This window comes from Heliconius melpomene, chromosome 13 (genome assembly GCF_056956725.1).
Source record: "Heliconius melpomene rosina isolate 202511_hmr_F chromosome 13, ASM5695672v1, whole genome shotgun sequence".
Lineage (NCBI taxonomy): Eukaryota > Metazoa > Arthropoda > Insecta > Lepidoptera > Nymphalidae > Heliconius > Heliconius melpomene.
Genome location: NC_140401.1, coordinates 15,640,609 through 15,654,409, shown reverse-complemented (window position 1 = coordinate 15,654,409; position 13,801 = coordinate 15,640,609). Strand labels below are relative to the sequence as shown.

Here is a 13,801-nt window from a genome sequence, read left to right as displayed (position 1 = left end):
ATGTTAAAAGTGAAGAGGATATATTAATGACGAATGAAGGTTCATTTCTAATCTTGAGTACAAATTAATATTTATTTCTTACTCGTACGTACTTTGCAACTTTTTTAGAAACGTATAAAAACTTAAACGTAGCGGGAATTAAATTTGTTATACGTCCGTCTTGAACAGTTTCCAGAAAAGTGAAAAAATGTGGAATAACATTTAAAAATACATTATTTAATGTATTAAGGAAATCTCTTTAGTTTTTCAGTTTTTTTTAGATTACTAAAATCTGTACGAAAAACTAAAAAGACAAGAAAAGACAGAAACTAAAAAGAAAATTACTTATTGTTGTTGTAAGTATCTTCAAATAAATGGTAATAAGTTCAATATAATTTTTAGGGGATTTTTTGTCAAAACTTTGGGAAGCGCTAGGGCGCGGGCGTCACTTGCTATATAAAGTGAGGGTGCGAGGGAATTCCAGCATTCAGGCAACAGGTGGTGAACGCAAAGGTAAGCCTCACTGTATTCCTGTAAAAATATTATTTAAACAAAAACCAAAGAACTCTTATTTTTATTATATCGCGCAAATTCAATATTTTTTAACGTATTTTAAGGTTATTTAAAAAAAATAGTGTTCATTGTCTTACTATATCTAGAATCATTACAAGATTATTGTTTTATTTTTATTTGTTTATATAATTATTTTATCAAATGTTATTTTATCCATATATTAATAGTTTTTGTAGAAAGTAACAGTTTTTTTCTTAGTTTACGTAAAAATATCTAAAACATTTCAAATAGGAATTACTAATTAAATAAAATACATATTAATATATGTTTATACACTTAAAGTAAATTTCAAAATAAATGAGCGTATTGCATCAAAATAATATGTTATTACTATCCCGTTGTGTTATTATTTTATTTTATGTTGTATTCAAAATAAATGCTTAAATATTTAATATTAAATTTAACTTAACAATTGCATAATTTTAAAAATGAAAAAAAATTCGTACTAAAATTATTAAAAATAATGATTTAAAATTCGAAAATTGGCATTGATATCATGCCCATAAAATATATCTTCTGATTGCCGACTCATACATGGTCTAAACAAGCTAGGAAAAAAAATGTAATAATCAAACCCACAATATAAATTTATACCTAAAATCTACTGGGGCTCAGCGGATTTAAACAAAAATCTGTCTTTGCAAATATATTTCATTATACATTGGACGTTATCTCGGATTTTTCTCCATTTAATTTAACTAGTAGTCCCCGGGGCAAGTATTACCTTCCCGTCATATTAGCAATTCAGAAAAACAGACCATATTTAATCTGTCTGGACTCTTTATATAGAAAATTTAAAATGCACATTCATAAATAATTATATATTTATTTCAGATAAATTTTATGTTAATTAGGTTACTTTTATTATCTTAAAATATATTTATTTTTCATTTTCATGCAGTATCCCTCACATATTAGGGTAAGCAGAGAGTATTTAGTGTTAAGAATGTACTTGGACTTGAAGTGTACATGGAAACGGAACCCACAATTTTCAATGTTTTCAATGTTTTTTTCATACTTTTATTAAAAAATAATCTTCATACTTTTATATAGACACATATTTGTAATAATAAATATGTAAATTATATCATTCTGCTCCCTACTTTTTGTCCATTGTTTTTTTAAATAGATAAGGAAAATAGGTAATTGAATTTGTGTATGTCACGATCATGGTGCTAGCTAAGTGTGTAATCTTTACTATGAAAGCTGGTGAACGAATTCTTCTAGAAGATATTTAAAACGTAGTATAAAAATAAATAATATATAAAAAACATTTAGGTACCCACGTTTATTTACAGCAATTAGAGAATCTAATTCGTAAGTTCTATAGAAAATATAAACGTAAGTTAGTTGTCACAGATTAATTTAAGTTTATAACCGGAGGCCTAGTGCCACCCCACTTTCCCGCTGAACTCTTAAGGCGTTACGTGTTTAGTGGCGGAAGTTAACGCCACGCTTTAACTTGTTACTAGATCAAGATAATGAACTTATTAAGTGTTGCATTTCCATGGGTGAATAAAAAAATTATTTAGAAATGTTTAAGAAAAGCCTATGCCCTTACAGATTCTTATGTTTCTCATTCAACTTTTAATATTTTTTCTTTTCATAGTGTTTAATTGAAAAATGTTAAAATATAGAAATCAGCTTTAAGTAGAAAAGTAGGGGCAGTAGTTAAATATATAAACTGCTTCCTTAAGGGAGGATGTGGGGGGATTGCGGGGGTTGATAATTTCAATTATTGTCGGTTCAACAACTCAGTTCGTTCACAAAAATACCATTGAAATAAATATGGAATGAGACAAATTATATAATTTAAAACTGTTATATTTTTAATAAGGCTGACTTTTCGGTAGGTATTATTTTTATTTTTAGCGATGTGCCTAAGTCTTTTTGATTTTTAAATGTTACGAAATAAAAACACAATTAAAGTTTTTGTTTTTAGTTTTAAATATAAGTGATATTTAACATACAAATATTATTTTTTATGGTTTTTTTTTTAAATTTTGTAGACTCTACGTTATATAATAATACACGGTAACTTTATATGAACACAAATGACAAAAATCAAAAATAAATATATTAGGATCATTGAAAAATATTTTTTATTTAGCAGGTACAATGCAGTCGACAAACAGGCTTGTTCTCTCCATCTTATTGGTGTCTTCAGTCGCCGCTACAACGTATCGTGAGTTTATTTTACTTAATATTTATTACAATTAAAATTTAATTAATATTTTAAGTTACAATTGGAATAGTCTCTGTTTTTATTTTGTATATACTTATTTATTGAATTCTTCGTAAATATGACAACTCTAGATATAGGCGCCAAGACCGTCATAGTGCAATGACTCAAGTTAGATTGCAAACGCAACGGTTGTAGGATCGATTTCCACTCAGGGGAATGAATTATTATGTATCAATATTTTCTTCTCTAACTCTTCTTTAAGTTGAGCGGAAAATGGGAAACAGAGTGTCTTAACACTAGGTACTCAGGTTCCCTTTCCCTACGCTGCTATATGTGGGACTACCTCGTGTGACGAAACAAAGAACAAAGAAAACGGAATAAATAATCCCTAAATTGTTCCTAGAATATAACAGTAACATATTTTTTTGATATCTTAAAAATATTTCACGTTATTAGTATGAAGATAATGAAATCCGGGGATTATTTAAATTAACTAAAAATAAATAGCCATAGCTCTTAGCTGCAAACGCAATATTATCATATCATTACAGTTTTAGTTAAAGTTAACTTAAGCTGGATTCCTTGTGGATTATCATTTTTAAAGCTTTACGTCTTCTCTAATTTAAAGGTGGAAATATTGTGAATTTATTCTCTATTCTTTGTTTTTCTTTAGAAAATGTATCTATGTATTTTAGTATTAGATATATGAGCAAGACTAGGTATAAAGTAAATTAACTAAAACGAGATGTAAGAAAGTTTTGACTTTCTTATCTGTTTTTGTCTTTTTACCTCTGGGTAGCAGGGTACATAGAGGTAACCTAGTGTTAGTCTTGTATGCGGGTCCAGAAAATAGGAGAAGACATTAAAGATTTGATTTTTACTAAACTTAAAAACTGTTAATGAAAGTCTGTAATTTTCTCAAAAAATATATATGAATTTCTTTTTGATTAGAGGTTATAATTATAAATTCAAAGGGACTATAAGATATTTAACAAATGAATAAAGTTCGTCCAACTTAATAATTGACAACACTTCGCGCCAAAACTTTGTTTATTGAAGTGGTTGAAACTTTGCCATTTATAATGTTTAATGTTCTGCTCATACATGGAATATTAAATTGTTTTTGACTTTGTAAAATGTTTAATTTTACCGGTGATAGTTTTATTCAATTTTAAATACGGTGTATCTCATATTAGGTTCCCAGGTTCCCTCTGCCTACCCTGCTGTCTGCGGGATACAGCGTGAAGTTGATTTTTTAACTAAATATTATGGTCACAAAAACATCAATAATTTATAAAACTCTTAATAAAAACACTGTCTCCTTTAAACAACAAAATCGTAACAAACTTTTTCTTACATCTTATAACTTTTCAAAAACAAAAAAGTTACGGAAAAAATCAAACACAGCACTAACTTATATTGATATGGATAGGGTGTCGCATTCGTCTATTTGAGACTGTCGCCCCTTGACTGATTTGCATGCTGCTAGTGTATTCTTAGAAACTTGCTTTCTTTATTTGCGGGACAATATTATTGAGATTTTTACTATGAAAATAGAATAATATGTACTTGACCCTGTTCTAGTGAAATCGAAGGGTTTTTAGTTGTTTATGACGATTGTGGATATAGTTTAAAGTGTATGTCAAATTAACACTATCATGTAAATCTATTTTTACCATAAATAGTGTTATTTCTTATTTCCTTAACGGATTTACTGGCAGAAGAGCTTTGTTTCTCAGTCACTTATATAGCTTATCTCTTCCAAAATGTTTTCATAAAAAAATCAAATCAATTGAGGTAAAGCGCGGCGTTGAGTTCCCCGACTGTGTCTAAAGACTAAGTTCCCTCTGCCTATCTTATATATTTTTCTATATCTGTATATCTCATATATTTTTATGTGATAACTTAAAATATATTTAATTATAACATAAATCACCTAAGTAACAAATAATCTTATAATATTTTTTATTACAGACAGCGGCACAAAACTTCGACGCGACGGTGTTTTGAACCTGTACCCATTTCCGAGGGTAGGTCGCGCGTCACACCGTACTTGGCAAGTGCCGGTAAATGAATTATTAGGTAAGATTTTAATATTTATGCATTTATTATACACACTTTTACCTGTATTCCAAGATAGTGCCAAAGTACTGTATTCTCCATTCCCTGCCTGAATTCGAGCTGTTACCCATTGAGTCTTACCAGAGCAGAGAAGTAAAAGTAATTTAAATTTAATCATTTTCCAATGAGTAAGTATCGAACCTAAAACCATCATCTATGATATCTACGTCTCGAGATGTCACCTTGTTGTTTAAATTATATGAACTAACTGAAAATAAAGGTCCTTAAGTTAACAAATATTAAATTTTCTCAACTTCTCAGATGGATGTGATAATTCTTACTATCAAAAAATTGTTTTTGGGTTCGATAACCACTAGAGGAAGAGAAATATTTATTTACGTTTATAGTTCTATATCTTCGCTCTGGGGTCGAGGCAAAACGCGGCGTTGAGGCCAGCCACTCAACACGCAATTCCTTCAGAATTCGGCAGAAACTGGGGCACGGAGTATCTTAACACTAGGTTCCCTCTACCTATCCTGCTGTGTGCGGGATACAGCGTGAAGCTGATTTAATTTAATTTGATTTTTTTAAATATTGTAAGATATTATAAGGACATCTCTACAAATGTCATTTGAAGTTACAGCAAATATCTCGAAAACGAGATGAGACACTGTAAGAGTAACAGATGGTTATACAATTCTTCCCTATAACAATTTTTATTTCAATACTTTCATAATAATGATGGCATGTTTACGTAATGCTAATGATATACTACAAGCCTTGGAGGCTTACTTAACTCATATTATTTTTCCTTATTTCTTACCCCAATGATAGATAGACCGACTAATTTGAATATCCTATCCTATATCTTATAAAACAAGTTAAAAACTTAAGTCGAGTGTTTTTCGTAGAAGGTTTATATATAGTTTATTATTTGTAAATTCTTATATAAATTAACATAAATACGATAAATGTGTATAAAGTCCTACCCGTTGAGACACTTTGGCGCATGCGCTGCTTTAATGGTAAGTACTACATGAAAAAATGTACTGGAGTATTGTTCCTCTTAATAAGATCTACAAAAAAGTCCGCGAAAGCATATTCGTATCTTTTAAGAATAACGTGTAGTGATCATTTTTCTGTCTAAAAATAATAATTTCAATATATTTTTCCATAATGGTATTAATCCTTATCCTTTAAAATACTTTATTAATTTTCTACGTTAAACGAAGATAAAATTTGCTTTTTACAATATTTCGAAATTGCGAATAGTTTTACAGAAGAACGCATTTAATTGTTGACACATCCCGCCGTTGACACATCAGCTGTATGTTACTCAAGTTTTACTTATCCCTTACTCTCAGCATATAAATAAGTTTATTAGTTACGTTGGCCATTTAATGTAGACCAAAACTGTCTTTTACTGTTTTTCATTTTAATAAGTACTTTAGAAGTTGTTACAATATCAAAAAAATCCTTGCTGCGAAACGGCTCGCCACTCGCCATGCGTCCGCCGCGCCCGCCTACCTTACACGCATCGGTAGTTCAGTGGTAGAATGCCCGCCTGCTACGCGGGCGGCCCGGGTTCGATTCCCGGCCCATGCATTCTATTTAATTTTCCTCACAGACAGCCATCCATGCCAGCCATGCTTTTCATCAGGGACAGAATACCCCCTTTTCAGCATTAACCACAAGCTCGAAAAAAAAAAACCCGGCTGCCTCTATAGCAATGAAGATTTAGTTAGATGCGTTTGCATGTATTGGATAATTGGAGTTGAATGTATTATTTCAGCGCGATATATTTGGTTTCACATTTTTGTAGTAGTTATTAGTAGGTAGGTTTTTGTTTATAATTTCTTCCGTTTAAAAATAGTCATTTAACTATCTAAAATTAGTCATTTAAATATATTTTAATAAGTACTTGAAAAGATTAGTAGCACAGATTTAAAATTACGGTACCTACTAAAAAATCCTTGCTGTGTAAAACAATTGGAAAATCCTTATTGAAACTACAAAAATGCGGGTTGCATTAGGATTTCATTAATTTTCACATTATCTTAAGTGCTTTGCAAACATTACATTACATGAATAATCCAGTAGTTAAAGCGGGCGAAGCCGCAAGAGGGTCGCTAGTTTGATATATATCTAAATTCTATTTTATTGCTATTTTTTTATCTACCAATTATTAAAGTCGTTGACTAAGATGAATAAGAATACGAAATAAATTTACGAAAGAAAAATATACTTCTAAAAGATATAGTTGACAAAATTTTATTATTATGGAACCAAATAAAAAGAAATACTAGATAATATGGGTTGTTTATATATTTCTAATATAAATTTTATACTTTAGATATTCTTTTCCTACATATAAAAGATACACATCCTAATATATAGAGGTAGATCTCTATATATATAACTTTCCCTTCAGGCACTCACTGACAGACAACGAAACTACTGGACTTAGAGAATTAAAATTCGTAATTTTAAAATTTCATAGCATCTATAGCACATTAGGGGCTAGGTACGGAAGCACTAAGAGAGAAATTTCTTAAAATTCCTACTTTATAAAATCCACACTAACAAGTTTAACTAAAATTTTGATATAATATCTTTTAAACAGAGGAACCAATGAAGCGACAACTCTACGCTTTCCCGCGGGTCGGTAGAAGTGATTTACGATCTGAGCTTCAGCTCCAAGAGCTTTTGTTTGGGCGGCGTAACCCTTACGTGAAAAGAGAAGCGTATGACCCCCGGGCAGAGGCAGACACATTGGGAATGTGGTTTGGGCCAAGACTAGGCAGGGGCTTCAGGAGTGAAGAGGATGGTAAGAATTTAGATTAGTAAATATGTTATAGTCTCAAAATTCTATGTAAGTCTTATATGTATATCATGTTTTTCAATTCAATTAATACGTGTATATTGGAACATATTCGTCACTATAAAGATTTAGAATTTTATAATTTAATGAATTTCGTTTTGGTCCTGTTGACATTACTATATAAAAATCCTGTATATTTTTATCGACAAACTACCAACCACATATAAAAATATTGTCGCCATCTAATAGAGTATTCGTGTAACAACCTAATGAGTGCAAGTGGGCGTAAAAAATAAGATATATTCAATATCAAATTCTTGTATAGAGTAGTATTAGAAAATAGGAAAGGGTTTTTAATATAATTGGACATATTTTGCACGTTCGTGATAACAGTCTCGTTTAGTACAAGATAGCAATAATTTTCGAAACAATGCTTGCTAGATGCGGATCTAAATGCCTCAATTAGTCTTGTTACCAGAATGAAGGCAATGGGAATCGAACACGCAACTCTCGAATCGAACAATCGAACTCGAACGCAACAACAATCGGAAGTAGTGTATGTTTATAAAATACTTGAAACATAATTTTATATTTATAAATTTAAAGCATTCAGTAGCGGTCTATCAAATTAGTCTCCACTTCCGGCTGCAAAGGGAAAGCTCGGGCCTATGAAAGCTTCATAAATGCTAACAGGAAATTGTTTTCACTTCGTTAACTGCATTTTGATCGTACTATAGTATTATTTAAACATTATAAATATATTTTAAAATTAATATTGTTTAAGCAATTAAAGAGACCCATACTAAGAACCTTTCCTTCCGTTCCTCATTTTCCGCCGAATTCTCGAGGCATTGCGTGTTGAGTGCAGTTCGTTCCGCTAGTTTGTTACCAAAGCGAAGAAATAAAAATATTAAAAATTTCATTTCCTCGGGTGGGAATCGAACCTACAACCGTCGAGCTTAAAGTCACACGCTTATACCCCTGCGCTACAAAGGCGTCATGACAAATAAATGAAATAAAATCAAATAAAAATATAAAATTAGAAGTGACGGTCGTGCATTCATTCCTGAGTGGTGTAAATTGAAATGTGCATAGAAATAACTACTAAGCGTCAAACATGCATAGACTATAAACCAAAGGAATTAAAATTCATTGCGAAGACGTTACGACCTCCACCCTGTCTAAAGCTAGCAAAATAAATAATAAGGAGAGCTCGACTCGATTTATTATTTATTATCTTATTAACGTTTATTTCCGTTTAAGAATTAACAATATTATTTTTTATTTTTGCAAGTTAGTGTAATTCCAGTTTGTTTTGGACTATTAGGTTATATTTAGTTTGGTGGTAAAAATACCCAAGTCAAATTTAGCACTAGAATTTTATCCCGAGTGAACACAGAACTCGGCACCCATACAAATCTCCCGTTCTTTTGTCGTTTCATATATAATTTCATATTTTTTGTAGGATTATTTTTACTAACGTAAATATAGTACCTAAATTAAATTATTATATAAGCTAAATTCTAATTGGTTCTAAGGTGCCTACATTTTAATAATAATGACTTTGAGCCCTCTTGCTTTGATATAGTGTACTATTGTTGGCTTCACTTCGTTATCTAGCAAGAAGCCCACGTGGTATTAAATATGAATTTTAAGGACCTAGTGGCATGTAATAACCAACGCTACCTTGAATTTGTATACGATATATACGATTTATTTGTATAATTACCAAATTTTAATAGATTTAATAATTATACCTTATCTTTTAGTCTTTTTTCTTTATAGTTATAATATAATATGTTATGAGGTATGTTAAGAAATATGTTATAGAACGTATTATTTATTAAATTATATAAATTAGGCATCTAGATATGAACTGCAATACAAATTAAAAAAAAAATTTATAAAATATCATAAAAAAACAGCAATCCATCATATTTACTCCAAAAGAATTAAATAGGCAGAGAGAAAGTAATGTCAAAACACTCTGATCCCAAGTTCAAGTGAATAAACTCAACGCCGCCTACCAGGACACGAAAATGGAAATATTCTATTCTTGTGAATGGAAATCGAACCCACAATTATCACTCACATTCACGCTATCCCACGCTAAGATAGCTTCCAAAGTAAAAGCATCTAACAACAGTATATATTTTTTAAATATATCTTTATAATTCATTTTATACCAAATAATAATATTGAATCTACACCCCATAAAGCAGACAGGCGAGACAGCGTCAGTCAAAACGAAATTTACTGTAGAAAATTTGACAGCATTTACGCAGCCATTAAAACGTCATTTGAAACGGTGCTCTATAGGGAAATGCAAATTTTTGTATATTGATATAATGTGAAATATTATTGGAAATTACTTATTCTTTATTGAAATTTTTTTTTTATTGTTTAATGGAATTATTATTCTTTTAGTTTATTTTAAACTAGTTCTGCTCTACCTTGGTCTGCTTGGTCTACATCTTTAAGTTCAGAGATACGTGAAATTTATCCATATCAGCCAGAACAAAAATAATTTATGTATTAATTGAATGTATAAAATATATTATACAGGCTACGATTGTTCTCAATAATAATTAAGACCAGTCATGGGACTAAGCGCGATAGGTTCTGGGTTCGATTTTCATTGGAGAAAATTAAATATCTAATATTTTCAATTTCACAACACGTTTTTTGCAACACGTAATAACTCCAAAATTCGGCGGAAAGTGGGGAACAGAAGTGTCTTAAGACTAGGTTCCCAGGTTCCTTCCTCCTACTCTACTATGGATATAACGTGAAGCTAACAAAAATACCGTTTGGATGGTTAATTTAATATACTTATATGAATTTTTTTACAGATATTTCACAAAACGATAACGAAAGGAGCGAACCCGAGCAGCTAGACATCACGCAAGCAGAACGTGAAAAGAGGCAAGCCAAGGAAACATAATTATTCACCCCACCTTACCCATACCCACTATGGACCCTCAAATACATTAACTTTATAAAAAAAACCAAACATTGTGACAAAAATGATAAAACTTTAATATTAAGTTACTATAAATGATTCCTCGTAAGACCCTCGGACAGGTGATTGATTGGCTTTTACTTAGAAGTCAACCTTGTAATTGATTGCTGAAATATTGTTGTTAGTATTGTACGTTATATAGATACACCCGCCCAAATACTTGTTAAATTTATTGTATAAAGTAAAAAATTATGACATAGCCTTGAAATGAAATAAAAAAACCACAGATTAAATAAAAATTATATAAAACTTCTATTATAATTAAATCGGCAAATATATTTAAAATCGACTTATCAACTTGTACCTTAATGTAATTTAAAATTTATTAACACAAAGTAATTTCCAAAATTTTTAAGTCAATTTAGTGTAGATTAAAAAAAATATTTTCTTGTAATTGAATACCGCCGTTAAATATTTACTAATAGTATTATTATATAATAAGTTGTTTTAATGTGAGATTTATTTCTAGGCTGGGTGGGTTCTAGAATCCATGGAATAGTTCTCACATTAATTTATTATTAAATGCTACAATTCTATCGACTGTTTATTGTATACTGAGTAGCCTAATAAAGCTATGCAACGACATATTAATTTAGTGTTTTATTTCTAAAAAAGCTTTCCATGGTAGGTTCCATTTACATAATTAATGGAAAACATCAACTGTACTTTTAACTTATGTTTATTACATAAAAACAAAGGTTCCTCAAACCTTCTAAGTAATTATCTTTGGGTAGCGGAAATTTAAAAAAAAATCCCTACAGAAATGCTGAACAAAAATAAGTTGCACCAAGCATAAAAAAATTTCGACGTAACCCAATGAGAACGTATGGCTCAGTCGGTCAGAGCGCTTCGACGGTTTCCAAAGAAGCAGAGGTTCAAATCCCGCTACGTTCAAATTTTTATGTGTTTTGTAAAAATATAAATCTTTCTTAAGTGTGTAATAACACAATATATAATGTATAATTACACAATATATAATTTTAAATGAGCAATGTTAATGCATTGATGGATTTGAATGGATTACTGAGTATATTAAAAATATTATTAAAAAAAAATACACTATTAATTATATACTGTTAGATTTTTTTAGCTTCACGTTAAAGCCCGCATATAGCAGGGTAGGCAGAGAAAGCGTAGTGTCAAACACTCCATCCTCCACTCATCGTCCAATTTTCGAGACATTGCGTGTATGTTTTGTTTTTATACTAGAGACAATTGGTTCATTCCCTTCGAGTGGGATCAAATCCACAATCGTCGTGTTTACTGCGTCCACATTTGTAAGTTATAAATTAAATAACTATATTTGTTTAAATAACATAATAATACTAAATTATAACTTCGGGCTAGGTTATGCTACGTTGCTACATTCCATAGTTTATACAAAACAGCGTTCCCGCCGGAGTCCCCAAGCATTTACTGACCAGAACAACTTTAACTAAATTATTCTATGCTAAATTTGAATCAGGATGAAATTCCGTCAACTTCTAACTGCATTATATATTGTGTTATGGGAGGGAATGTTTGCCATGGCCTGAAGTGAGTAGTTTCCTTTCATGTTATAATAGTTGAGCATTATTTAGAAAAATCAATAGGACTATTTTTCGGAAGCTTAAATAAAAATAAGAAATAAATAATATTTTTTATAATAATAAAAGTAATAATATAAATTATAAGCAAAAAATCATTTTTAGAAAAAGCTTTTATTTAATCGCTTTAAAAAGGAGAAATTAAAATTTGTCTTTTAAATTTTAACTATCAACTCATAACCTCAGTGTACACAATTTATATGATCATAAAAGCTTGTCGCGCGATTTACTTGTGTAACTAAACTAGTGCTAATTTAATTATGTAAAATCTGCTAAGTTTAAATTTTTAGTTTCAATTTAATTAAATATTGATTAACGCGACAAGCTTTTATGATCATATAAATTGTGTACAATGAGGTTATGAGTTGATAGTTAAAATTTAAAAGACAAATTTTAATTTCTCCCTTTTAAAGCGTTTAAATAAAATCTTTTTCTAAAAATGATTTTTTGCTTATAATTTATTTTTTACTTTTTAGTTACCACTGGCTAGGTTTCTCACACTAGAGACATGTACCACGATTCCGCTTCTATGGTTAGGAATGCTGTTGGCGACACTAGACCCTTCCCGATTACAGTGGGGGTTCACCAGGGCTCGACTCTTAGTCCGTTCTTATTCAATGTAGTGCAGCCTCCATGGCTGATGATGTATGCCGACGACATAGCACTCATTGACGAGAACCGACTGAGGCTGGAACGTAAAGTGAACCTCTGGAAGGGTACGCTTGAGAACGGCGGTCTTAAACTAAATGTGTCGAAGACCAAGTACATGGCCTGCGGGAGCCCGGCCCGTTAAGTCAGAAAAGTTCAGGTACCTTGGATCCGTTATGCACGAGTCTGGAGGCATCGATCACGATGTCCATGGCCGGATAAGTGCTGCCTGGGCCAAATGGCGGTCTGTGACCGAAGAAAACTGCCAAGCTCAAGGGACTGATATACAAGAGCATCATATGACCGGTTCTTTTATACGGCAGCGAATGTTGGCCAGCACTATCTCGGCACACTCAGGAGCTTCACGTCACGGAAATGAAGATGCTGAGGTGGATGTGCGGCGTAACGCGGTCTGACCGCATACGCAACACATTCGTTCGAGGTAGTCTTGGGGTCCGTGATGAAGCGGATAAGCTCCAAGAGCGCCGCCTGAGATGGTTTGGCCACGTTACGCGCCGGTCTAAGAACTATGTCGGATGCAAGTGCCTTGTTATATCAGTTCCTGGAGTGAGACCTCCTGGACGCCCAAGGAAGCGCTGGTTGGATGTTGTGATGCCGGATATGAGAGCCAATGGTCTAACCACCGAGGACGCAAAAGACCGCGCAAAGTGGAGTAGGTTGAATAGGAAGGCAGACCCTGGCAATAGCCGGGATTAATGCCAGGAGGAAGAAGGTTTCTCACACTAGATGTCATATTATTTTTCTAATTATTCTCGGCAAGCCCTTTCATTTGATACCCGTATTGCAGATGTGCATAAATAATAACTATTCCGCCACCTTAGATGTTCCGCCATATTGGATTTAGAAAAACGTCACATTTTTCGAGTTACTCTCAACGAGCCCTTTCAATAGATATCTATATTGTA

General features: G+C 31.7%; 1 protein-coding gene and 1 non-coding gene across 2 annotated transcripts; both read left to right on the top strand.

Annotated features, from left to right (window-relative positions):
• Positions 1–365: 365 nt before the first annotated feature.
• Capa (cardio acceleratory peptide capability) lies at positions 366–11,232 on the top strand. Its single transcript, XM_085196365.1, has 5 exons — positions 366–492; positions 2,663–2,737; positions 4,712–4,819; positions 7,422–7,625; positions 10,472–11,232. Exons 2-5 carry the CDS (start codon positions 2,671–2,673, stop codon positions 10,561–10,563), a joined length of 471 nt encoding a protein of 156 aa, XP_085052491.1. The 5' UTR covers positions 366–492; positions 2,663–2,670; the 3' UTR covers positions 10,564–11,232.
• On the top strand, positions 6,333–6,403 carry TRNAS-GCU (transfer RNA serine (anticodon GCU)). The gene has a single exon. It is a non-coding gene; the product is annotated as a tRNA-Ser (tRNA).
• Positions 11,233–13,801: the final 2,569 nt, after the last annotated feature.

What these genes read in the sequence shown, in the direction of transcription:
- Capa (XM_085196365.1), top strand. Translation starts at nt 2,671, where the DNA reads ATGCAGTCGACAAACAGGCTTGTTCTCTCCATCTTATTGGTGTCTTCA. An exon ending in AGTCGCCGCTACAACGTATC is followed by an intron (nt 2,738 to 4,711) that starts GTGAGTTTATTT and finishes TTTTTATTACAG; the next exon opens with ACAGCGGCACAAAACTTCGA. An exon ending in CTTCAGGAGTGAAGAGGATG is followed by an intron (nt 7,626 to 10,471) that starts GTAAGAATTTAG and finishes ATTTTTTTACAG; the next exon opens with ATATTTCACAAAACGATAAC.